Source organism: Ammospiza nelsoni, chromosome 1 (assembly GCF_027579445.1).
Source record: "Ammospiza nelsoni isolate bAmmNel1 chromosome 1, bAmmNel1.pri, whole genome shotgun sequence".
NCBI classification, from domain to species: domain Eukaryota; kingdom Metazoa; phylum Chordata; class Aves; order Passeriformes; family Passerellidae; genus Ammospiza; species Ammospiza nelsoni.
Window position 1 is genome coordinate 2282144 of NC_080633.1, and position 26070 is coordinate 2308213.

The 26070-nt window shown below is 48.8% G+C and overlaps 1 protein-coding gene across 1 annotated transcript in view; it reads right to left on the reverse strand.

The window, feature by feature from the left end:
* The window catches only part of WNT9A (Wnt family member 9A), a 60189-nt gene extending 46572 nt beyond the window's left edge, over window positions 1-13617 (reverse strand). The window contains exon 1 of the mRNA XM_059484994.1: window positions 13523-13617. Within this exon, the coding sequence (XP_059340977.1) occupies window positions 13523-13617 (95 nt within the window). The remainder of the gene's footprint in view (window positions 1-13522) is intronic.
* Between the last annotated feature and the right edge of the window lie 12453 nt (window positions 13618-26070).

Here is a 26070-nt window from a genome sequence, read left to right on the forward strand (position 1 = left end):
TTTTAAACATTTCAGACCTCACCAATTCAGCAGGAAGATTTCTATAAATTTGCCTTTGGATCCCCCACAAATTTGTCTTTGGATCCCCCTACAAATTTGCCTTGGGGTCCCCTCTATTCCTGCAACAGGAGAAACTCCACGCAGAGGGCTCTGCTTTGTCAGGCACATATTGAAAGCATTTTTAAATAAAATCCATAGCCCCAAAGCCTTTTGGGTCTTTAAAGGATGTGCACCAAATCCCTGACTCAGCTCAGAGCTGCTCCCTGTGAGAACAGCCCTGTGCCACAGCTGAAGGTACTGTATTTGTGGGGTGCCCTGTGGCAGGAAGGAATGATGGACCTGACTCCATGTTCTCAGGAGGATAATTTATTATTTTATGATTCTATATTATATTAAAGAATACTATATTAACTATGTTAAAGAATACAGAAAGGATGCTTACAGAATGCTAAAAAGATAATAATGAAAACTTGTGACTCTCTCCAGAGTCCCAACACAGCTTGGCCCTGATTGGCCAAAGAGTGAAAACAATTCACAGCAGAATCCAATGGAACAATCACCTGTGGGTAAACAATCTCCAAACACATTCCACATGAGCACAACACAGGAGAAGCAAATGAGATAAGAATTGTTTCCTTTTTCTCTGAGGCTTCTCAGCTTCCCAGGAGAAAAACCCTGGGCAAAGGGATTTTTCAGAAAATGTGAATGTGACACCGAAGCACCCAAAGCCACGCAGACCGTGAGCAACCTCTACTCCCTTCACCCACAACGTGAACATCCAGACAGGTCAGAGAGCAGCTCCAGAGCCACTTCAACCCGAAGCACTTGACAGGAGAGCCCTGGGAGCAGAATAAACAGCCTCACACAGGCAGGGAGGAGCAGCTGTTTGGACAAGGCCACTGATGTGACCAGCAGCAGAGCATCCCTGGGAGCAGCTCAGCTCAGCCCTGGCTCTCTGCAGGCTCTGGAAGCAGAGGAGTCACCCATCACTGCTCACCATGAGTCTGTGAGGGGGCACATCCAGGCAGAAATACCCCCAGAGCCGTGGTGTCACGGGGTCAGCCCCAAACTGAGGCGTTTGTGTGGCTGTGAGTCAGCCCAGGCCAGGCTGTCAGCTCAGCTGCCCCCTCCCAGCAGCAGCTCTCAGATTTTCCATGAGCCTGGAGCAGCCCCAGGGATGCAGGGCTGAGGGAGGATGCCCTTCTCCTGCCCTGGGACAGCCCTGCTGAACCCAGTCTGTGCTCTGGGAACACAAAATCCCACTGCAGTTACTCCTACAGCTACAGCATCTCCACAATGTCAGATTTGTTTCTTCATCATTGGGGATCCCTCTGCAAGCTCAGCTGATCCAGGATTATGCCTGGTCCCACCACCCTGCAAGCACCATCCCTTCAGCTCAGTGCCTGCCCTGCACCTTGCAGAGAAGCCAATCTGCCTGAAAACACATTTTCCTCAGCTCCACAAACCAGTTTGGACACTACAGCTTGTAACACTGACCACAGGGACTGCTCAAAGCCTCCCTCACACCCTCCCAAGGGCAGCTCTTCAGCTCCAGCCCTCTCTCTCTCCAAACTCATGCTAAGCCTCTGGATTTCCAGAGTCAACAAGGGACAACCCAGGAGATAGAAAGAGTCCCCAGGGACGCAGCACAGCTGTGCTAATGAGCCAGAGGAAGTGTTGGATCTTTGGTCAGACCCTGTAATTCAGCTCAAGTGGCTGCTTCACCTCTGGCCTCTCAGATCAACTTGTTAACCACAGACTGGGAAAGAGCTCCCTGCTTGCTCCCAGCAGGAGACTGATCTCTGGCAGGGGCTGAAAATGCTGAAAATTCCCCTGCCCCCCTCACCTTTGATTGCAGAGAGGCCCAGAGATGCAGAGAGAGAGAGAGCTGAGCTCCAGGTTTGCCAGGTATTTCAAGATCTCACCTTACACTGGGAGAGGATTAGGGCTAGAAAAGAATTTTGTCAAGATTAAGCCAAACAAGTCAGTTCTTTTAAATCAAGTATCAGCTCTGGTGAGCTGTCCCCTGAGGGGTTTGGGCTGCAGGATTGGGTTTCTTGTCAGAGGAGAGCAGCTGATCTCCATGTTCCTGAGCTGGGAACGGTCCCCTGAAGCCATGGATTGCCCTGGGAGAGGCTCTGCAGCCAACACCAGCGGATCCAGTCCAAGGTGGACACTCATCCCCAGTGCAGCCACTGAGCTGGCTCCCAGCTTCCCAATCCAGGGTGTAAAAAAGCTGAGAAACACCAAAATCCAGCAGCCTTTCCATGTTAACTCAAGTGCAAACACATTTTCTTTGATTATCTGGGTAATTTTCAAAGCCTTGACTGATGAGCCCTCAGCCACCACTCCCCACTACCCAAAAGCTTCAGCAGCCATCAACAAAAAGTACAGTTACACCACCAGGGCTGCCTGGCTTTGTTTTGCTGGAATGCCAAACATCAGGTCATAAATCTTAAAAAAAAATTAATCCAAAAAGATAATGAGAAATTATATTAATTGAATGATATTAATTATATTTAGTATTAATTATCCTATATTTAATTATATTTAATAATTAATACTAAATTACTATATACATTTGTACTTATTTATTATATTTATATTATATATTTATTGTTATTTATTAATATATAATATATATTAATATATATTACATTTAATACTTATTATATATTATATATTATATGTCATATATTTATTCTTATGTATTAAGTTTATATTATTATATTTACATTTATTATATTATTAATTATATTTAGTTATTTAATTATATTAATATTTAGAGTAATTATATCATTGTATTATATTGCTATTTAGATTAATTATATCATTGCATTATATTAATATTTACAGTAATTATAGAATTATTATATTAATATTTCTAGTAAAATAGTAAAGAAACAATACCCCCAGCTCAGCAGGGGTTGACAACAGGGGGTCCCCACTGAGGTCTGCACTGGGAATTAGCTGTAGGAAAGCCATGAGGAGCAGGGCACAGCAATCCCTCCGTGCTGTTCCTTGTAGGATCAGGTGAGGGAAGGCTACAAAAATCCCAGCAAGTCATGAGGAGAACCTGCCATGGGACACCTTCCACTGCCCCAGGCTGCTCCAACTCCAACCAGCCTGGCCTTGGGCACTGCCAGGGATCCAGGGGCAGCCACAGCTGCTCTGGGCACCCTGTGCCAGGGCTGCCCATCCTCCCAGGGAGGAATTCCTCCCCAATATTCCATTTCTTCCTGTTCTCTGGCAGTGGGAAGCCATTTCCCTTTGTCCTGTCCCTCCATCCCTTGTCCAAGTCCCTCTCCAGCTCTCCTGGAGCCCCTTTAAGCACTGGAAGGAGCTCTGAGGTCAGAGTTAAGAGGTGCTGAAGATCCAGAAGCAGAAATCCCAGTGCCAAGCTGTGGGCTCTGAATCAGAACAATTCATTTTGCCACTTGTGTCCCCTCCCAGGGGTCACACCCAGCACACCTCCCTGGGTACTTCAAAATAAGCTCTTAATTTTTGATATTATTTTGTTTTCCTCATCAACTGACCTCTTCCAAAAGGATTTGGCCTTGAAAACAGCAGTGGCTTGACCCTCTTTGTGCTGGGAGGCTGCTCCAGAGAAATTCAGAGATTTCAACAGCACACCAAGGTTCTGGTGAAACTTCTGCCCATCCCTGCCAGGACTGCCTCAGCCAGCAGGTGTGGCATTCACATTTTCTGGAAAAATCCCTTTTCCCAGGATTTTTCTCCTGGGAAGCTGAGAAACCTCAGAGAAAAGGAAAACAATAGTTATCTGACTTGTTTCTCCTGTGTTGTGCTCACATGTGGAATGTGTTTGGAGATTGTTTACCCACAGGTGATTGTTTCATTGGATTCTGCTGTGAGTTGTTTTCACTCTTTGGCCAATTAGGGCCAAGCTGTGTCAGGACTCTGGAAAGAGTCAGGAGTTTTCATTATTATCTTTTTAGCATTCTGTCTGTATCCTTTATTATAGTTTAGTATAGCATTCTTTTATATAATATAGTATCATAAAGCAATAAATTAGCCTTCTGAGAACATGGAGACACATTCTCCATTCTTTCCTGCCATGGGGCACCCCACAAATACAATAAGCAGGGAGGGTTTTCAGCCAAGCCCAGATGCCCTCATGGGTCTCTCAGTGGTTTGTTCACATCTAGGGGAAATCTGCTGCTCCACACCACAAAAGCCACCTCCTGCTCTGCTCCACGGCCACTTTTGCTGCTCCACTCTGGAAGACCCCAAGAAGTTTTTCCAAGAAAGGAAAGTTTTGCTCCAATTGGGAAATTGCTCCATCCAAATTCCTCCATCCAGCACATGGCAAATGCAGAAATCAGAGCAAGTTTGGCCCAGACTCCATGACCAATTAATGCTGTTTTAATCAGCTAGGCCAAATGGATCTGCTCATGAAATTCCTGCCGACTCCCATCCAGCCTGCTGGGAATCAACAGGAATTGGGTGTTCCATGCTGTATCCCAGACTCAGCATTTCTGTCGTAAATTGTTGAGTTTGCATTTTCTGTGGTGGATGAAAAGAGGTTTTCCTCTGTGTTCTTCCCCAAAAACGAGTTTAGGTTTTTTTTAACCTGTCATTTCCCCTTCCCCCAAGATTGTTCAGCAACTGAATTAACAAAATGCTCCCCACACTTCAGAGAATGGTTTATAATAACAGACTGGAATGCTACAAAACACAATCAGGAGCTGCTGGATTCAATTGAAACAAGAGTTCCTGGTAAGAGCTGAGGGAAGAAAAAGAAAAAAAATAAAAAAATAAATCAGGATATATTCTTCTATCAGCTCCAGCAAATCCTGTAAGTGCTGTGTTTATCCACAGAATCAAAATACTCCCTGTTCCACTTGGGGAAGTGCAAACACGCATTACAATAAAATGTAAAGCTTGCTGAGCTGATAAACTTCATAAGTGTGTTTTATGACAGTATCTGCAGAGATAAGGCTCATTAGCACTTACAGCCAGCAGCTGAAGGAACCTTATAAAGCACAGTCACAAACAGGAGAAGAGGAAAAAAATTTGCATCTTGACGTCAAAAAAAAAGCTTCTAAAGGGTTAACCCTTTCCATAATAATAATCCTAATAAGTTCTGGGTCCTCTCAACTTGACCTGTGCTATGGAAAAAGCCAGGAAAGCAAATCCTAGCTGGCTGATGTTGGTCCAGAACCTGCAGCCACGTTGTGCAGGAGGAGCAGTGGCCCCCCATGACCATTTAGGAGTGCAAACACCAAGCCCTGTGCTCCAGGGCTCCTCAGGTCAAGGAACCAAGTGTAGGAACACAGCACAAGCCACCAGAGAGCTGTTCTGGCTGCAGGGAGAAGGGGCTGCTCCAGTGTGGAGGGAAGCCAGGGGCTCAGAAGGTTTCAGGATGGATAAACAGGTCCAGGAGAGTTCTTGGATTGCTCAAACACAGCCCTGGGAGTTGGGAACTTGGGAAGTTTGTGTTTAACAGAAGGTTTCAGTGTGAACTTGGCACCATCCCACCCCAGAGGGGTCTCAAAGAAGCACAGGGACAGAAATTGAGAGAGAGCACATCAAGACAATTTGAATGCATCAAGTTCTCTCCTCAATCATCAGGGGAAGCTTTGACCCCTCTCTCTTCCACAGAAATCAGGTAGTCACAGAACACAAGCCCTGAAGGGGCCACATTATTCCATGGAATTGGAGCAGAGAGGATCTAATGGAGCTTCTGGCATCAGAAGTCCTCCCACCTCTGGTAGTCCCCACAGTGGAGACATTCTGATTAAACACCTGCAAAACCTAACTCCCTCTTAGAAGGCACCAAGGCACAGGGATGAAACAGGAGACAGGGAAGGCAAATCCAGTCTTGAGCTCTCCTGAGCCAAGATTTCCATGTTCCACCACCCCTGTGCAGCTCTGGACCACGAATGCCTCACACTGTGGGAACACCAGTGATGGTCACTGGTCCAGCACCTCCACTGGCTCCCCAGCCACCCCCACAACAGCTGAACCTTCACAGTTTCTTCTGACTCAGATTTTCCACTAAAAAAAACCCTTAAAGAATATTTAAATACCAACATTTATTAGAAATAACAACACTGTCAGCACATCCTTAAATGAAGGGAATGGAATGGAGCATCCCTGGGCCAGGAATATCCACAAGAGAGCTGGGGAGAGCTTTTTACACAGGTAGATGGTGATGGGATTAGTGGGAATGTTTAAAAGTGAAAGAAAACAGGTTTAGGTGAGGTGTTAGGAGGAAATCCTTCCCTGGGAGGGTGGGAGGCCCTGGCACAGGTGCCCAGAGCAGCTGTGGCTGCCCCTGGATCCCTGGAAGTGTCCAAGGCCAGGTTGGACAGGCCTTGAAGCACCCTGGGACAGTGGAAAGTGTCCCTGCCCATGGCAGGAGGTGGAACTAGAAAATCTTTCTAACCCAAATTATTCCATGATTCTCCAAGAGGCACCTACACCAAGTCTGCCAGCACAATGAATTAATCCGACAGAAACATGAAGAAAGCAGCAAAAACTGACAAAACTTGCTCTGGTCAGAAAGATTCTGACTAAGCTGCATCACAGAGGCTTCTCCATGCAGTCCTGCAGACTTTCCACTTAACCTGCTCCCCCTTCCCAATCCCACAGCCTAATTCAATTACCTGCCACCACATAAGCCTTCAGGCCATTCTCATTACCCCGATAAAGCACAAGGCCTTTAATTATTAAACACTCTGGGGCTCTTTGTGTTGGGGTTGTGGGGCTGGACTCCCTTTTATTGTTGTCAGCGGCTTCCAGAAATCAAGTTAATCATTGACCAGGCCTTTCAGCAGGAGACCAGAGTCCTGTGGATTCCTGGTCTCTGGTTCTGCATCACCAGTCAGGCTAAAGGAAGTCACCAGCCTCCTGCTTTGCCAGTTATCCACGCAATAGTCTCCTAACAACCCATCTTCCCCCTCCAAGGTGTCATTTACAGCACTGGGAAAAAGAAAAATGCAATATTTGGACATGGAGGCTGCAGGAGTGCTCATCATTAACGTGAGTTCAGAGAGGAACAGCTCCAAGGGAAGGAAACTGAGGCACAAGTTGGTGGTTCCAAAATGTCAAGCAATGTGATCAATCCACTACTTAAGCCAAAAAATTACTAATTCTTGTTGAAGTTAATGCTGCTCCATCCTCTGCAGGCAGGAGAAGCTTCCAGACACTTCCCAGCCCGATCTGGGACAAATCCTGCTCCCCAGGGATGAAGATGCAGGTCTGGCATAGTTATTTTTCCAAATATTCCTGGCTTTGCCACCACACTCATGGCATTTCATCAAATCCAGTTCCACTTCCAGGCACCTCCAAAGCAAATTCTGATTCTGGGCACGGGGCTCCCTCTCCAGAGGAATGGAGGTTAAACACTGCTTTGAGTTGACCCAGAGAGGCCAACTTTGGGAGCCAAGCCAGGCAGGACTCACAGCAGTGACAACTCACCCAGCTCCAAAAAAGCAAGAGAAGGGGGGGAAAAAAAACCAAACCCACCCACCCAAACCAGGCAAACCCTTCAATTTTTCCAAAGAAAACCCCAAAAGCAGCAGCCGAACCCCGCAGAGCCGTGTGGGAGCGGCAGAACGCGCGGCTCAGGGCGGGATGGCCGAGCCGGCCTTTCCGGGCATTCCAGCTGTGTTTGCCTGCCTGCTGCATTCCTGCCTCGCCAGCCCAGGCCAGGTTTTGTTTTTTTGGGTCGTGCTGGGAAGCAGCTGCTCCATCTCACACACGCCAGAGCCCGGCGGAGCCACCGCGGCCTGGAGCGGCCTGCACGTGGCCCCACACCACCCTCCAGTGACAGCCACACACACATGGGCTCTGCCATCGTCCTGAGCGGCCCACGGGCTGGAAAAATGGGCACAGAGCCTGTGGGATGGCTTCTCATGGAGGGGACACTCCAGCTGGCAGAGCCCGTGGGATTGCTTCTCCCGGAGGGGACATTCCAGATGACACTCATGGTGACTTTGCGCCCTGCTCAGGAACCCGCCCCAGAGCGCTCATGGCACCTGAACTGCCCCTTCAAATCCAACATCCTGCTCTAAGTCTCTCCTAACAAAATCACACCCTGAAGGACAAGGTTTTTATCCTACAGCTGATGCTGGAACTCGCGGTGACTTCATGCCCTGATCAGGAACTCACCCCAGAGCGCTCACAGTGCCTGAACAGCCCCTTCAAGTCCAATGTTTTGCTCTTTTCTAAGTCTCTCCTAACAAAATCATGCCCTGAACAGTCCTTCAAGTCCAACATCCTCCTCTTTTCCAAGTCTCTTCTAACAAAATCACATCCTGAAGGATGAGGTTTCTATCCCACAGCTGACACTGGAACTTGCAGTGACTTCTTGCCCCACTCAGGAACCCACCCCAGAGCACTCACGGCGCCTGAACAGCCCCTCAAGTCCAATGTTTTGCTCTTTTCCAAGTCTCTCCTAACAAAATCACACCCTGAACAGCGAGGTTTCTGTCCTACAGCAGAGCTGGAACTCACAGAGCTGTAACTGATGCTGGAACTTGTGGTGACTTCATGCCCCGCTCAGGAACCCGCCCCAGAACAGCGCCCTCAAGTCCAATATCCTTCTCTTTTCTAATTCTCTCCTAACAAAATCACACCCTTAAGGATGAGTTTTCTATCCTACAGCTGATGCTGGAACTCACGGTGACTTCATGCCCTGCTCAGTAACCCGCCCAGAGCATTCACAGCACATGAACAGCCTCTCCAAGTCCAACATCCTCCTCTTTTCTAAGTCTCTCCTAACAAAAATACACCCTGAACAGCCCCTTCAAGTCCAACCTTCTGCTCTTTTCTAAGTCTCTTCTAACAAAATCACACCCTGAAGGATGAGGTTTCTATCCTACAGCTGATGCTGGAACTTGCAGTGACTTAATGCCCCACTCAGGAACCGCCCCAGAGCACTCATGATATCTGAACAACCCATTCAAGTCCAACATCCCACTCTTTTCTAATTCTCTCTTAACAATCACACCCTGAAGGACGAGGTTTCTATCCTACAGCTGATGCTGGAACTCAGGGTGACTTAATGCCCCACTCAGGAATCGCCCCAGAGCACTCATGATATCTGAACAACCCATTCAAGTCCAACATCCCACTCTTTTCTAATTCTCTCTTAACAATCACACCCTGAAGGATGAAGTTTCTATCCTACAGCTGACTCTGGAACTTGCAGTGACTTCATGCCCCGCTCAGGAACCCAGCCCAGAATGGTCGCAGTGCCTGAACAGCCTGCAAATCCAACGTTTTGCTCTTTTCCAAGTCTCTTAACAAAATCACACCCTGAACAGTGAAGTTTCTATCCTACACTTGGCACTGGAACTCAGGGTGACTTTGGGCCCCGCTCAGGAACCCTGAAGGTGCCTGAACAGCCCCTTCAAGTCCAACATCCCACTCTTTTCCAAGTCCCTCCTAACAAAATCACACCCTGAACAGCGAGGTTTCTGTCCCACAGCAGAGCAGGGCACCTATCCTGCACCTGCCAAAGGGAATAAAAATACACAGCGCTTCCCACACTGCAAAGCCCGCAGTGAGTGGTGTGTTGGTAAATTAGGGCAAGCTATGCTTCCCCTGCCTCCCTCCCTCTCCCCCCGTGAGCATTTGAGGGTTCCTGTTGCCTGCGTGCAGGGGACAGATCAGTTACATTTATGCAGAACATTGCAATCTGTCAATATAAACACTATGTAAGCATGAGCCACTTGTAACATTACTACTGTCTTGACAAGTGTTTGCAGAGGGGGCAGAGCTGCTGGGATCCTTCTGCTCCCAGAGGGAAAGCAGAGCAAAATCCCAACCAGCAGCAAAAAATATTCCTTCCAGCAAGAATTAAAAACTAAATATTGTTTTTAAAGAAAAGAGGTGCATCAAAACTGAACCAGACTCTAAATCAGAACAGAAAATAGAGGAGTTGATTTATGGCCTGGATCACCTCAGATTCACAGATCAGGAAAGCAGAAGCTCCCACGGGTTGGTTTCCCTTCCCACCAGCACAGGGCACAGCAGGATTGAAGTTCCTCAGCCCCCCTGTCACCCCAGCATGGCTAATCCTGTCACCTGCCACCTCCAAAGCCCAGAAGTGCAAGTCCCAGCACAATCCCCAGATGCTGCTCTGGCATTCCCACCACCCCCAGCCACACTGGAGAGAGGAAAGGCAGGGAGGGAGGGGAGGTACCCACGCCCAGAGCGTGTCAGGCACCGGGAAAGCAAAGCAGGGAGGAAAACTGAAATGCAATGCTTTCTCAGGGATCCTGGCAGCCTGGGGCTGCTCCAGACTCCCCCCAGCAGCCTGCTGGAATATGGTGCAAATTAGTGCTCAGACAGACCAGCTGCAGAGCCCGTGGCTGGACATAAAAGCAGGCTCACCCCTGGGGCAGCCAGTGCATCCCAGCGGGCTGACACAGAGCCCCAGGCAATGCCTCCCCCCAAACATTCAAAATTCCACAAAATTCAGCCACCACCATCATCCTCCTCCTCCTCCTCAAGGGCAGCTCTAAGTGCACAAAGAGCCAGCAGGGCTGTGCTCAGTTTTACAGACATGCTTTTTCCTCTCTGTCAAAAAGCTTCTTATCAGCCAAGGTTCAGGAGCTGCAGCATCACCACATCCCTGACCCCTGCAGCCAGGCTCTCCAGCTGCTTCCTAAGAGTTAGGGCTGAGCCAAACCCTCCAAACCCCTCCTGAGCAGGTGCCTGCGTGGTCTCAGCTCTGCTCAGCATCACTGCAGGTGCAGGAACCCTGGGTCCTGCTGGCACCTGCTCCAGGGGGAGGGCAGCAACGCCCAGCTGCCAGAACTCCTCTCAAGAAAAGGGAAAATCTCTCTCTTCCTCCACAGACCATCACATTTAGCGCATCTCCCAGTCAGACAGCCTGGGGATGGAGCAGAACAGCAGCAAGAGCCCCACCTGCACCGCAGTTTAACTCCCACACGTCCCAAACTCTGCTTCCAGAGGGCATTTATCCTACTCAGCCACTTGTGCATCCCTCCAAGAACACCAGGGAAGCACAGCAGCCTCCAGCCGTGGTGTCCCCAGCCCAGCATCCCCTCCTGGGACAGGCTCAGACATAACTCCATGCTGACACAATCTCATTACCCTGTAACCATGCCCCATTTCTGTCCCTGGGCACTCATTCCCCACCAGGCCAAACATTTGGAGACGCGGAATTCTTTCCCTGAAATAAGACATTGGGGCTGGGGGGGAAGGGATCATCCACAGCTGTCTCTGTCCCCCTCCAGGCTGAGGAAGGGAGCAGCCACAGTGTGACATCTGCTGAGCACTGCCTCGCTCCGTGCCCCACCACCTCCTCCACAGGGATGCCAGCACCCAGAGGGGCCAGCAGGCCACCAAAACGTGGCTTTGCTTCAAAAGAAACATCCCTTTCCCTGCCTGGAGGGTGTAAGTTAGCTCAGGTCATTCAGCCAAGCTGCTAGCAAGGATTTATCAGAATGAACAGATGTGCTGCCTCACCTGGAGCAGCTCCTTCATGCACGTGGCAGAAGAAAAAAGATCAATATCAGCCTTCCCAGAGCATTTTCAGAGAAAACTGGGGAGTACTACAGGAACTCTCTGCAGTTCTACTTGCAGAGAAAACTGGGAAGTTCTGCAAGAACACCCAGCTTTTACCAGGTGGGATTTCTTTCCTTACCAACAGAGAGAAACCCACAGCAAGGAGGGAACAGCCCTTCCACACACACTTGTGGGTTATCAGGAGCTGGGATCTCAGCACTGACTATTCCCAGTGGCCCCAGCAGCTCTGCAAGTGCAACCTCTGCTCTTGGAAGAACAAAGAGGGGATCAGCTGCTCCTTCGCTGGGGCTTTAACCAGAAACAAGGAGGTTTTGCATAAGCAAACTCCACTGCACAGCACAGCAGCCCTGGAGTGCACATCTGGCTCGGGGCACATCTGGCAGCATCTCCTCTCTGCCAGGCAGGGAGTCTCAAACCAGAAACAGCAGCTGTACCAAGACAGAGAAAATCCCAAAGCAGTCAGGACAGACAGCAGACACTGCCCTTGGCTCAGAACGTCCCTTGCACAGTTAAAACCTCTCCGAGCCAAGAGAGAAAGCCCAGAAGGAACTGGAATGAGTTACCTGCTGCTCTAGAGCAGATAGCAGCACAGCAGGGATTAATGGGAGAGTTACAGCCAAGCTCCTTGCAGAGCCTGTCAGTCCCCAAGGCACAACGGAGCTGCACAGTGCCGGTGGTCCTGGGCAGACACATGAGCCAGCGGGCTGGGAACAGCCCTCTGCACACTGCCCAGGGAGAAAAGGGCTTTTCCTAAAAACCTGCACACACAGGACAGGCTGTTTCCTTAGAAAACCAGCCCCAGCAGCAGGAAGTGAAACGGTTGTGGAGTTGGAAACAGAAGATGTAAGTAGCTCTGTTTGCAAAACTTTGCCAGACCACAAGCAATGGACAAGCCTCAACACCAGGATTTGTTTTACTGGAAAGAAGGGGGGGAAACCTCAAGTCTGCTAAAACATTCTCCAGGGCTGGTCCAGTGGCTCCTACCAGTGGTCGCAACACAACATCCCCAAAAAAAGGGGAAGAAAAAAAAAAAAAAAAAGGCAGAATCTCCACTGTTGTGTAAACTTACACAAAACCTCTTACACAGGTGCTCGCGTCAAATTCCTCTCTCAAACCGATAATATTTTGCGACAAATGGTTTAAAATGAAGGATAAGAGGCAGCGACAGCCCAAAAAGCACAGAGGGAAAACCCGCACGGAGCTGAGGCGGCAGCGGGGGGCATTGAACGGGAGCGGGGTGAATTGGCTAGTCCAGCTCACCGCACGGAGCCGGGAAAGCGGGATAAGGGAGATAAAAACAGGGGGATAAATCCCCGGGATAAGAGGGATAAAACCTCAGTATAAGGGGGATGAAACCCCCGGGATAATGGGATAAATCCCCGGGATCGGGGGTCGGGAAGGGACCGGGATCCACCTGCGCGACGCGCGCCGGGCCGGGAGCGCCCCCTGCCGGCCGCGCCCCGCGCCGCGCACAGGTGAGCGCCGGGGATGCGGCGCCCGCACCCGCGGATCCCCCAAAAAACAACCGGCAGCACCCCCTTGCCGGCACCGGGTGTTGAAACCCATGCTTTAATTGAGGGGAAAAAGGAGTTCTCTCCTCGCTGCCCCATGCTACGGGGGTTACAGCTCGCGGCTGGTGCGCTGCAGGTCCGCTCAGTGCGGGGAACCCGTGCGGGGAACGGGGGAACGAAGCGCTCGCTCGCCTCCGGTCCCGGGATACAGTCCGGCAGCTCCCGGAGCGCCCGGTCCCGCCTGGCAAATCCAAGGGGATTCCGAGCGCTGGGACGCCGGACAGCTGCGGGCACAGCGCTGTCGCTGCCCCTGTCCCGGCTGTCACTCCAGGAGGGGATGCCCGCACCCCCGAGAGACGGAGGGTGCCCGCAGGAGAACAGCGGCATCCCCACCAAAGCGCAAAACCCCTTGAGCATCAAAAAAAAACAAACTCGGGCACAAGTTAAAGAGCAGGAGCGGGGGGGGGGGGGGGGGGGGCACCTACCCGAAGTAGGCGGCGGAGGGCCGCGGGGCGCAGGCGAGCAGCCCTAGGAGCGCGCAGGAGGAGAGCCATCCCAGCAGGACGTGTCCATCCAGCATCTTGCAGCGGCGCCGGCGCTGCTCATCTCGTTCCCCCGCCGCGCCCGCTGCGGCCCCGCCGCCCGCCCCGCTTCTTATAGCGCGGCCGGCGGAGAGAGCCCGAGCGGCGGCGGGGCGGGCCGGGGAGGGGCCGCCGGGGGGGGAGGGACACGGGGGAGAGGCGGGCTGCGACACGGGGACACGCCCCGGGAGGAGGGACACGGAGCGGAGGGGCGGGGAGAGAGCGGGGAACGCGAGCGGAGCGGGGAGAGGGGAGCGCGGGACGCGCTGGGGAAGGGGAGAGAAAAGGGCAGGGGAGAGAGGGATGAGTGTGCCAGGGTGGGTGTGCAAGGGATTGGCATCTGGGCACGGCATAGACAGCAGGGCCAGGTGTGCAAGGCGTGGCTGTTGCAGGTGCCGGGGCTGCAACAGGGAAGATGTGCAAGGGGTGCGTGTGCCGCATCTGGGCAGCTGTGCAAGAATGGAGCAGTCCTGAAAGGGCTGGATGTGCCAGAGGTGCGCAGCTGGGCAAGGGCTGGATGTGCCAGGGGTGGACAGTTGTGCAAGGGATAGGTGTGCCACGTCTGGGCAGCTGTGCAAGAATGGAGCAGTCCTGAAAGGGCTGGATGTGCAAGGGGTGGGCAGCTGGGCAAGGGATAGTTGTGCCACATCTGGGCAGCTGTGCACGAATCAAGCAGTCCTGAAAGGGCTGGATGTGCCGGGGTGGGCAGCTGGGCAAGGGGGAGGTCTGGCACATCTGGGCAGCTGTGCAAGAATGGAGCAGTCCTGAAAGAGCTGGATGTGCCAGGGGTAGGTGTGTCACATCTGGGTGGGTGTGCAAGGGATTGGCATCTGGGCATGGCATGGGCAGCAAGGCGTGGGTGTTGCAGGTGACACCGCTGGGTGGCCGTGCAAGGATCAGGGAGGTTGTGCAAGGGGGAGGTTCGGCACATCTGGGCAGCTGTGCAAGGGATTGGCATCTAGGCATGGCATGGGCAGCAGGGCCAGGTGTGCAAGGCGTGGCTGTTGCAGGTGACAGGGCTGGGTGGTGGTGCAAGGGTCAGGGAAGATGTGCAAGGGGGAGGTTTGGCACACCTGGGCAGCTGTGCAGAGGTCGGGTGTGGGAAGGCACAGCCGTTGCACACTCGTGCGCACACCCACAGCGCTGTGAGCAGTGCAGGCACACCGAGCAGGCCGGGCAGGAAGCAGTTAATGCCCTGAATGTCACCCCTGCGGCCGGCAGCGTTTTTCCAGGTCTGTCGATGTCACTGTCACCGTCATCCTGGAGGTAATTCCAGCTCCCGAGGACGGGAAGGTTCCCCTGCTGAGCGTGTGTGTGTCACACTGCTGAGCCAGCCGTGTCCCCGTGGGGACACAGCCAGGAGGACACTTGGCGCTGGGCTGCCATCTCCAAAGCCACCATCCCTGGGGGTTTGAGCTCAGCCCCAGCAGGTGACATTTGGTGCATGGTGAGCAGCAAGGTGCTCAGAATGGGGTCATTGGTGTTTCTGACCCCCAGAATGTGTGGGCAGAGCAGTTCAGGAGCCACACAGGGGGACAGTTCATGGGGATAAACCTTTTGTCCTGGAACAGCCCCTGGAGTGACACAGAGAGCTCAGTGAATCAATTCTCACCCCTGACTGTACCCTTGAGCATTTCCAGCCTTCCCAACACTGTGCAAACTGTGTGGATCCTGCTTATTTTTGGAGTGAGAAGGAGAAAGATTTTTTTTTTTTTTTTTAATGTTTAAAACATCTCAGCCCAGTCCCTGACCACATCTTTGCCAAAACAAAAGTGTCCTTGTGGAAAAGCATCGTTCAAAGCTTCCCACATCCACCCGTGCATGGGATGTGGGGCTCCCACTGCGGCTCTGCATCAGCCCCCCATGAGGTGGGGGCTGAAACTGGCTTGGGGTGGGTTCCAGCTTCCTCAAATCCATCTGATTCTCCATTATCTGGGAATATCTCAGCTTCTTTCTCCCCGTGAAGTGGCACCGAGTCAGCCCCCTGTGGGTGCTGGGGGTCAGAAGCCCCGTGGGGCCACCACAGTCATTTTATTTCATTAAAGCCCCATCTAGAGGCCTTTCCTGGAGGAGAATTCGGCAGATAGGAGCAGTGCCAGGGTCATGCTGAGTGTCCTTATCCTGCCACCCGAGCCCTTCCAGCTTGGGAAAAGGCAAGGCAGGGCTGTAGGTGGAGGCCAGGACAAGCAATGTTATCACTGGGAGGCTTTTCCTGAGCGTTTCTCTGGTGGAAAAAGCAGCCTAGGAGTCATTTTCCACGCACATCCCCAAGGAGCTGGTGATCCCAGCACGTGGAAGGAAACTCCAGCTGCTCCAGGCAGCCCCTGTGGGTCACGGAAAGGCAGTGAGCCCCTTTGCTGTTACTCATTTTCTCTGCCAGACCCGGGGTGATGCCCTGGCTCTGTGTGTGACTCTTTCCAAAAATAGTCCCCACTTCTGCTTCCAGCCAGGACAAAAAGGGAAGCCCGAGCAGGCAGTGGCTCCCCCAGGGTGCTGCTGCCTGGGGACCACGCATGCAGCATCTTCCTGGGGCAGCTTGGTGGCTCCCAGGTCCTTCAGGTGACAGAAATCTCGGTGTTTCTGCTCAGGGCAGTGGCCTCGGGCGCTGTCCCCGCAGCCACCGACAGCAGAGGGCAGTGCCACATAGGAGCAGTGCCACACAGGCTCTGGAAAAGAAAATTTTTCTGTCCGGGAGGGAAGGCTCCCAGCAGAGCCATGGGGAAGCAGCCAAGCACACGAGGGATTTGGTGGTGTAAGTGGTGTCGCAGACATCTTTTCATGAAAATCCTTTCCTTTGCATTTTTCCTCCTGGGAAGCTGAGAGGCCTCAGGAACAAAATGCAAACAATGATTATCTGCTGCTGTGGAATGCAACAGGTGCATCTGGGATTGGCCCATATTGGATGTTTTTAATTAATGGCCAATCACAGCCCAGCTGGCTCGGACTCTCAGCCCGAGCCACAAACCTTTGTTATTCATTCCTTTCTATTCTTAGCTAGCTTTCTGAGATGAAATCCTTTCTTCTTTTAGCATCATTTTAATGTAATATATATGATAAAATAATAATTCAGCCTTCTGAAACATGGAGTCAGAGCCTCGTCTCTTCCCTCATCCTTGGACCCCTGTGAACACGGTCACAAAGTAGCAGTTCCAAAGGGTCATAATTGTTTTCTTTGGGATGAAAAGATGCCAGGTGCAGGGATAATGCTGGACAAGGAGCCCCAGAGTTGTTGTCACCTCTGGTGTGGCAGCAGCACAAACCCTGTGTCCTCACCCTGTGGGAAATGCATTTCTAGAGAATTTTTAAATGACCACAACCTCACCGTTGTGCTTCTGGAATGTGCTCCTGCAGGCAAAGCAGTTGTGGGAGTGACCTGTGAGGATCCAAGGCTGGCATCCTGCAAAGGGTCCTGACATCCCATTCCCTGTGTCCCTGTCCTGTGGGTGACACTGTCCCATGGCAGCTCAGCCAGCACTGCTGTGTCCACTCCAGCAGGCTCTTCCCAAGGGTGGGTGATTTCAAGTTTTCCTGCTCCATGACTCAGCTCTGGAGCAGAGCCTGCCTGAGGCTTCCCCATCCCTCGCTCCCATCCATGTGATTTTTGCAGCTCATCATTTCTCCAGGGCTTCCCTTCTGTCAGGAGCCAGGACATCCCTCTGGCTGTCCAGAATTGCCAAGACCCCTGCCAGGGGTCTCAGAGACCCTGGCACAGAGCCCAAAACACCTGTGGGTTTGATTATGACCCATGGAGCAAATTACCAACCTTGTATGAAGATCTGCAAGCCACAACAGTTTAGGTAGAATAATAGTGAAGTTATCACAGGATGGAAAAGTAGATTTTAGGGGTTTTGGTATGGGGGTTCAGGAGGCAAGATGGAGGGAACTGGGTGTGTCCAGCCTTTCTCCTTCTTCTTCTTGGCCTCCATCTTCTGCTGTGATGGTGGCACTCACAGATTGGTTTAGAGTAGAAGCTCACTGTCTAACACAGGTGACAGGTTTTGGGAAGGAATTGTAAACATTGTACACGTAGTTTTTAGTATAAAGACATAACACTGCCCAGAGGAGGCAGAGTGCCTGGAACTGTCCTGCTGGACGGACCTCAGCTGGACAGAAATAAGAATTTTATAGATAAGATACAATAAACAACCTTGAGACCGAGAAATGAAGAGCTCTGACTCCTTCTTCAAGCACTCAGGCTGGGGAAAGAGACTTTCCAACTTTTCTTGGAGTCATTCTGACCAGCGAGAGATCCCAACACCCTTCCCTCCCTAAAGCTTTGCTCCAGGTGTTTTTTTCTGCAGTGCAACACCAACTTCCACCCACCCCCCAACACATCCATTGGAGAGCAGGGGATTTTGCCCATGGAGGTTTCTCTGCCTCTCCAGGGCAGCCACTCCAGCTCAGCAGGAACGACTGACTCACAGGAGGGTGAGAGGCAAGGAAAATACCGGTGAGCTCATCTCGCTCATCCCTCCCTGCCAGTCCTGCACGGATTCCCCATGAGATATTTGGCAGCCACTCCCAGGCTGGAGTAACCCAAGCAGGGCAGGAGGGGCAGAGACCTCACCGGGCTGGGCTGGGCCGGGTGGCCGAGGCCGTTCCTGGGATAGCTGAGAAGCCTCTGGTGGTGTTTCCTCCATTTGGAGCCACTCACATTTCCCTTTCTCAGTTCCCTGAATTAGAAGTGGGCCTGGTGTTTCTGTGCCCTCCGGAGGGAGGCTGAAATAACAGACAGGAGCCAGGAATGTCACATTCACGTTTTCTGGAAAATGCCTTCGCCCAGGATTTTTCTCCTGGGAAGCTGAGAAGCCTCAGAGAAAAGGAAAACAATTCTTATCTCATTTACTTCTGTGTTTAGTTCATCTGCAATGTGTTTGGACATTGTTTACCAACAGGTGGTTGTTTGATTGGTTTCTGGTGAGTTGGTTTCACTCACTGTCCAATCCATGCCAAGCTGTGTTGGGACTCTGGAGAGAGTCAGGAGTTTTCATTATTATCTTTTTAGCATTCAGTAAGCATCCTTTCTGTATTCTTTAGTATAGTTTAGTATAGCATTCTTTAATATAATATAGTATCATAAAATAATAAATTGGCCTTCTGAGAACATGGAGTCAGATCCATCATTCCTGCCTTTGTTGGGGCACCCCACATATACAATACAGGGAATGCTACCTGCCCACGGGACAGCGTTTGTCCCACTGGGATCACACCCTGCTGTTGGATTTGCAGGGATTCCCTCTAATTTAGGAAGTTGTTGCTTCCAAGTTAAACAGAAGGAAGCACCAATTCTTCACCTTTTTGCATGAAGTGACCTTGAGGTGACTGCGCCTTCCTTAAGAGAATCATGGAAGCATAAAAAGGTTGGGAGGGGCTTTAAACTCATCCAGCTCCACCCTTGCCTTGAGTAGGGACAACTTCCACTGTCCCAGGGTGCTCCAGCCTGGCCTTGGGCACTGCCAGGGATCCAGGGGCAGCCACAGCTGCTCTGGGAATTCCATCCCAGCCAGGAATTCCCAATTCCCAATCTCCCACCCATCCCTGCCCTCTGGCACTGGGAGCCATTCCCTGTGTCCTGTCCCTCCATCCTTGTCCCCAGTCCCTCTCCAGCTCTCCTGGAGCCCCTCCAGGCCCTGCCAGGGGCTCTGAGCTCTCCCTGGAGCTTCTCCCCTCCAGGGGAACATTCCCAACCCTCCAGAGCAGGGGGGCTCCAGTCCCTCATGTCCCTCTTTTTCTCTCTTCTTGCTTCTATTAATGTCCAATCCTTTTGTTCTGGCAACAAAACACATTTCCTTTCACTGATGTTTCCAAAAGCTGGCAAATTATTTTTTTAAAGTACCTAAATTTTTTTTTTTTTTTGCCTCCTGCTTCCATGCACATCCTTCCTGAGCTGTGTTCTGCTCTTGCAAAGCTTTATCTTCATTACATCCATCCCATAAAAACAGCTCCTCTGAGCAAACCCAGGCAGGAATTCCTCACATGGAATTCACCTTTTTGCTGGTAATTTCATGGAGAATGATGGACTTTATAGTCTGAACCAGAATGCTTTTTAGTACAATTAATCCCAGTGCAAAACTGGGTCCCTTTTGTCTTTATGGCATCCAGACATGTCAGGAATGAAGGAATTTTGTGGGGCAGAGCTGCAGGAGGGATTTTTGAGCTCTGAAGGAGCAGTGCCAAGGGATCAGGGACTCTTCCCACCTTCAGCCTGTGCTGTAAAACCTGCATTAACCAGCCATTATTTGAGGGACTGTGAGGACAATTGGAAAATTGTCATTTCCTTATGAAAATCAGGTGTAAAAGACAGACCTGGACTTGTGCACAGGGAGGGAGAAACCCCTGTGTGAGCTCAGCACCTCTCTGAGCTGACTAAATCTGTTCTAGAATAGAATTAACACTGAAACCCTGAGCTATTCCTGAGCTGATTAATTCTGTTCTAGAATAGAATTAACATTGAAACCCTGAGATATTCCTGAGCTGATTAATTCTGTTCTAGAATAAAATTAACATTGAAACCCTGAGCTATTCCTGAGCTGATTAATTCTGTTCTAGAACAGAATTAACATTGAAACCCTGAGCTATTCCTGAGCTGATTAATTCTGTTCTAGAATAAAATTAACATTGAAACCCTGAGCTATTCCTGAGCTGATTAATTCTGTTCTAGAATAAAATTAACATTGAAACCCTGAGATATTCCTGAGCTGATTAATTCTGTTCTAGAACAGAATTAACATTGAAACCCTGAGCTATTCCTGAGCTGATTAATTCTGTTCTAGAATAGAATTAACATTGAAACCCTGAGCTATTCCTGAGCTGATTAATTCTGTTCTAGAATAGAATTAACATTGAAACCCTGAGCTATTCCTGAGCTGATTAATTCTGTTCTAGAACAGAATTAACATTGAAACCCTGAGCTACTCCTGAGCTGCGACACGCCTGGGCTCACTGGGAGAGCGACTGGAAGGGGGAAATGAAGAAATTGGGGTTGTGGGGGCAGGAATTGGGGGAGAAGAGGGGGAGTCAAGGGTTACAGGGAGGGTAAATATCCCAGCACTGATCTGGTGACAGGAGCCCTGGGGACCTGTCCCTCTGTCCTCAGGGTCACCCACCTCTGTCCCCCTGGGGATGGAGGCAGGGGCCAGGGAGATGCCCCAGCCAAGGCTCTTTGACCTTGAATGTACATTAAAGCATTTAATGCACAATTCCTGAGGGGAGAGGAGAGGTGAGATAGTGTGGGAGAAAAGGGAAAGGGGAAAAAAAGGGGAAAAAGGGAGAAAAAGGGGGGAAAAAGGGGGAGGAAGGGGAAAAAAAGGGAGGAAAAAAGGAAAAAAAAGGAAAAAAAAAAAAGGGGGGGGAAGAGGAAAAAAGGGAGAAAAAGATGAAAAAAGGGAGAATAAAGAAAAAAAGAGAAAAAGAGGAGAAAAGGGAGAAAAAGAGGAAAAAAGGGGGGGAAAGAGGAAAAAAGGAGAAAAAAGGAAAAAAGGGGAAAAGAATAAAGAAAAAAGAAGAAAAAAGGGAGAAAAAAGGGAAAAAAGGAAAAAAGGGGGGAAAGAGGGAAAAAGGGGGGAAAAAGGAAAAAAGGGGGAAGAAAAAGAAAAAAAAAAGAGGGGAAAAAGCAAAAAATGGGGAGAAAGGGGAATAAAGGGAGAAAGAAAGGAAAAAGGGGGGAAAAGTGAAAAAAAGAGTAGAAAGTGGGGAGTAGAAGCTGGAGTTCAGCTGCCCCTGGCTGTGGTCACTGCTGTCACCTTGGACAGAGGTAACAGAAACTTCTCTATATCTCTACAAATTGATTTCTGGCTGAAGTCTTGCAAAAGGTTCCAACCATCTCCATTGTCTGTGGGTGCTGCATTCCACCATGGGTTTGGGCATTTTTTGGAAATTCCTGTAATTGATTACTGCTCTCATAAAATAATTTTGGTGGGTTTTTTGGAAATTCTTCTAGTTGATTACTGTTCTGATGAAATAATTCCAGTTTAAAAATCCTCTCTCCATTGGATTCACTGGGAAGCGACATGGGATGTTGGATCAGTTTTTAGCACAGCAAAGAAGAAAAAATCATAAAAATAGTGAATGAGGAGCAGGTCTGGGCAGTGCTTTCTCTCTTTTTCTTTCTATTTTATTTTTTTTTTTTTTTTGCTTGTTTGGTTGGTTTTTTGTTTTGTTTGATTTTTTTTAATAGTGAATTTTTTGGAAATGGAGATTGGCAGGGAAGAGAAGATATCCAAAAAATCCACATTGAAATTGTGTGGGTGGCACAAAAGGTGGGAGAAAATTTCTATGGGGAAAAAATTAAAATATTCCCAATGCAGGTCCAAAATATCAACAGATTTCCTTGGATATTTCAAAATATGACCTTTTTGCCTGTAAATTACAGCTGGCTTTAAAAAAAATCCCAGAGTGCAAAGGAAAGCCTGGAAAGGGAAGAGTGAAATGCCCTCAGAAGGGAACAAAACTGAGCTCCATGGATGTCCTGGGCTGAGCTAAAGGACATTTGCTGCTCTCTGGTTTCGTTTTTTGATGGAAAGCCTTGGAAAAGAAGATAAAAAGACCAAATTCCTTTGGTGTTTCCAAACTACCTGAGCTTCCTCCTGAATTTGGGCTGGTTTTGTCTTCTGGGAGACCCCACGTTGTCCAAAGCAGCTCTTGGGGGGCAGGAGTGTCCCCAGGGACGTGTCCTCCTGTGCTGCTCCATCCTGTGAGCAGCCACACTAACTTCAACAAAAATGGGAAAACTGCTGCTCCTCAGTCCCGCTATTCCCAGCCTGAATTTCTGGAGAAAAAAATACATTTTTGGGGTTTTTTAAAGGAATTTCTTTGAAGTTGTTGGCAGTTGCTGTGGCTCAAAACATTGGGATATTTCTAGGACATTTACCTGGGGAGTTATTCCGAGTGTCCACCATCCCTCCAAGCATTTTTGGGATGAGCAATCCCATGTTAGGGAATGCTGAAGGAAAAGGGATCCAGCTATAGTGGGTACTTTTGCTTTTGATGAAGGAGAGGAAGGATGAGGAGGACTTCATCTTATTAGAAGGTTAAATATGATTTTATATATTATATTACATTACATTATATCATATTACATTACATTATATTATATTATATTACATTACATTATATTATATTACATTACATTACATTATATTATATTACATTACATTGCATTACATTATATTATATTACGTTTTATATTATATATTACATATATTCTATTTTATGTATTTTATTTTCTATTATATATTTCATTTTTTATTTTATATGTTTTGTTTTATTTTATATATTTTATTTTATATTTGTATATTATATTTTTATATATTGTATTTTCTATTCTATTCTATTCTATTCTATTCTATTCTATTCTATTCTATTCTATTCTATTCCATTCTATTCTATTTATTATATATGATAAATATATAATTTATATTATATATAAATAAAATGTATATATAATAAAATGTATATAAATACATTATATTTATATTATATTACATTTAAATTGAATTTGCTAAGCACTTAATTGTACTTTACTGTGCATCATCTTGTGACTGTCAGCTGACAGTCTTGATACACACACACTTGGATTTAATTGGTTAATGAATTAAAGCACGCTAGAATTTAATTACTAATTTTTTTTTTAAGTAAACAATCTTCTACAATGCATTTCCCTTGAGAACAAACACAGGCACAGCAAATAAGAATTATTTTTTCCTTTCTGTGAGGTTCGGAGAATATGAATCCCAGAAATATTCTTGGGGAGAATTGTGCCGTGCTTTTCTCTGTGAAGAGAAATGTGGCAACATCCATCCAACCCTGGCAACCCTTCAGCTGCAGAGCAGCCAGAAACAAACTGAGCAGAAATGTTTTTGTAGCCACAGCATCAAGCCCACCCATTGAAAGTGTGTCAGGGATTTTCCAGCCCTGCTGAAAATTCTCTCTCTGCTTTTATTTTTGGAGGACGGGTGACGCTGGTGGTGTTATTTCACTTTTTTGGATGTTCCCTGCTAATAAAAGTGTTTTATTTAACAGGGCTTTGCTTTCTTTGAAGCCGGGCTTATGATTTCCTGCTGGAACTGAAATGTGATTGTCCTGAAGGCTGTCATGTGCCTGGTCCCCAGCCAGAGTCTCTGGGAGCTGGGTGTTGTCACCTGGCCTGGTTTGTGAGCACTGCCAGGTTCTGGCCAAGTTAGGAGAAGGTTCCTGGGAGTGATCCCTGTTCTTGTGAGTAAAATGAGCCTTTTGAAAGAAAACTCGAGTTCAAAAGTCCCTTTAACAAGGGCTTGGAGTGACAAGACAAGGGGGAATGGGTCCAAAATGAGAGAGAGAAGGTTGGGAGGGGGTATTGGGAAGGAATTCCTCCCTGGCTCAGATTCCCAGAGCAGCTGTGGCTGCCCCTGGATCCTTGCAAGTGTCCAAGGCCAGCCTGGATGGGGCTTGGAGCGCCCTGGGACAGTGGAAGTGTTGCTGGGTAGAACTGGATGATCCTTAAGGACCCTTCCAACCCAATCTGTTCTGTAATTCTGGAGTTTCTGAGCACAGAGTATTTTTCTTGCTGCTCTGCCTGTTTACTGCCAGTGGTTTTGCCTCTCTGCCCAGCCAAAAATACAGAAATAATCATTTTACAAGTTCCAGTTGCTGCTCAAGTTCTTGCAAACCTCATCCCAGCCTGCTGCATCCCTGAAATCCTTTCCCAGGATTGCTTCCAGCTAAGCAGCAAAACAAAAATCCCAACTCTCAACAGGTAAAAATCTGAATATCACTGGGGCCTTCTGGTTTTGCTGTCATCCGTTTTCTTCTGTCCAAATCTTTGACCAAACCCAGTTTGGAAGACAGCCAGAAGTCCTGGAATCTTGGAGCATCCCAATTTCCGTGCCCACAGAGCTGGGTGAGCTCAGAGTCCAGGGCTGTGTTGTCTGGTGGGTGTTTGGGATGGGACATCACCATGGGGGTTTGTGGATAGTTGGGAAGTGTTGGAACCCAGGACATTCCTCTGGCTGCCCTGGAGGACTCCAGACCCTGGCAGGGGGCTCAGAGACCTTGGCACAGAGTCACAAACACCTGTGCCTTTGATTTTAACCCATGGAAACAATTGCCAACTTTGTGTGAGGATTTACAAGCCACAAGAGTTTGAGTAGAATGATAGCGAATTAATCACAGAGTGAAAAAGTAGAATTTTTGGGATTTAGAATGGGGGTTCAAGAAGCAAGATGGAGGAATCTGGGCATCTGCTGTCCTTCTTCTTCTTCTTCATTGTCTTCTTCTTCTTCTTCTTCTTCGTCGTCTTCTTCGTTGTCTTCTTCTTTGTCATCTTCTTCTTCGTCTCCTTCTTGCCCTCCATCTTCTGCTGTGATGGTGGCACTTCTGGATTGGTTTAGCGTAGAGACAGAGTGTCTAACATAGGTGATAGGTATTGGAAAATTATTGTAAATAAAGTACACGTAGTTTTTAGTATAAAAAGCTAACGCTGCCTCAAGGATGGTCAGTGTGCCCCAAACCAACCTGCCAGACAGATCTCAGCAGGTCAAAGAAAGAATGGAATAGATAAGAGAAAGTAAACAACCTTAAGAAGAAGAACCGAGGAATCTCGAATTCTTCTTCGGTCGCAGGGCTGGGAAAAAAGAGACTTTTTAATACCTTGGGAGCCATTTCAATCACACAAAACCCGAGAGGGAAGCAGAGCAATGGGAAGCAGGGCCCATCCCCAGTGGAAAGCTGGGAGGGTGTGCAGACTCCAGGGCAGGATACTCATCCTAAAGGTACTGGGTCACTCCAGATCTGGCCCAAAATCTGATTTCTGTCATATATTTAGTTCATCTGAAGAGGAATTTTTCAAGGAATTTGTAGGGGGAAGCAGAGATGAAGCTCAATATGTAGGAAAGTTTCATCCTTATTTGTTTCAAATAAACTATTTTTTCAAAGTTTCAGTTTGGGAAATCAAAGAGTCATCAAGGCTGGAAGAGACCTTCAAGATCATCCACTCTAACAATGAACCCAACACCAACATAATCACCCCAAAACTGGATCTCCAAGTGCCACAAAAGCAGGATTTTCACCCATTTTTCACTCTTCCTCCCAGGCCCAAAAGAAATATTTTGTGTTCTGTTTTCATACTCACTGTTCTAAAGAACCTTGGAAATCTGAGTCAAATGGAACTCCAAGGATCTCTGCCTTTGGGGCATTGCCTGTTTCAGTATTCCTGGGAAGCCTGAGGTGCACCAGGAATTTTCCATGTACCAAATGTGCACATTGCAGAACATCCCCCCAGTCTGTATCCATGTACTAACCTGGGCAGGAGCAAAAAAGTGGGAATCTTCCCATCTCAGTGTCCAGTTTTTGTGTCACATCCTGATTTTGATGACATCCAGATACATGAGTTCCCTCCTTGGTTTTATCACATCACCTGTTTTCCTTCTCTTTTGAAATCAGAGGGTTGGGAAATTCTTTTCCCTGATTTTCCAGTG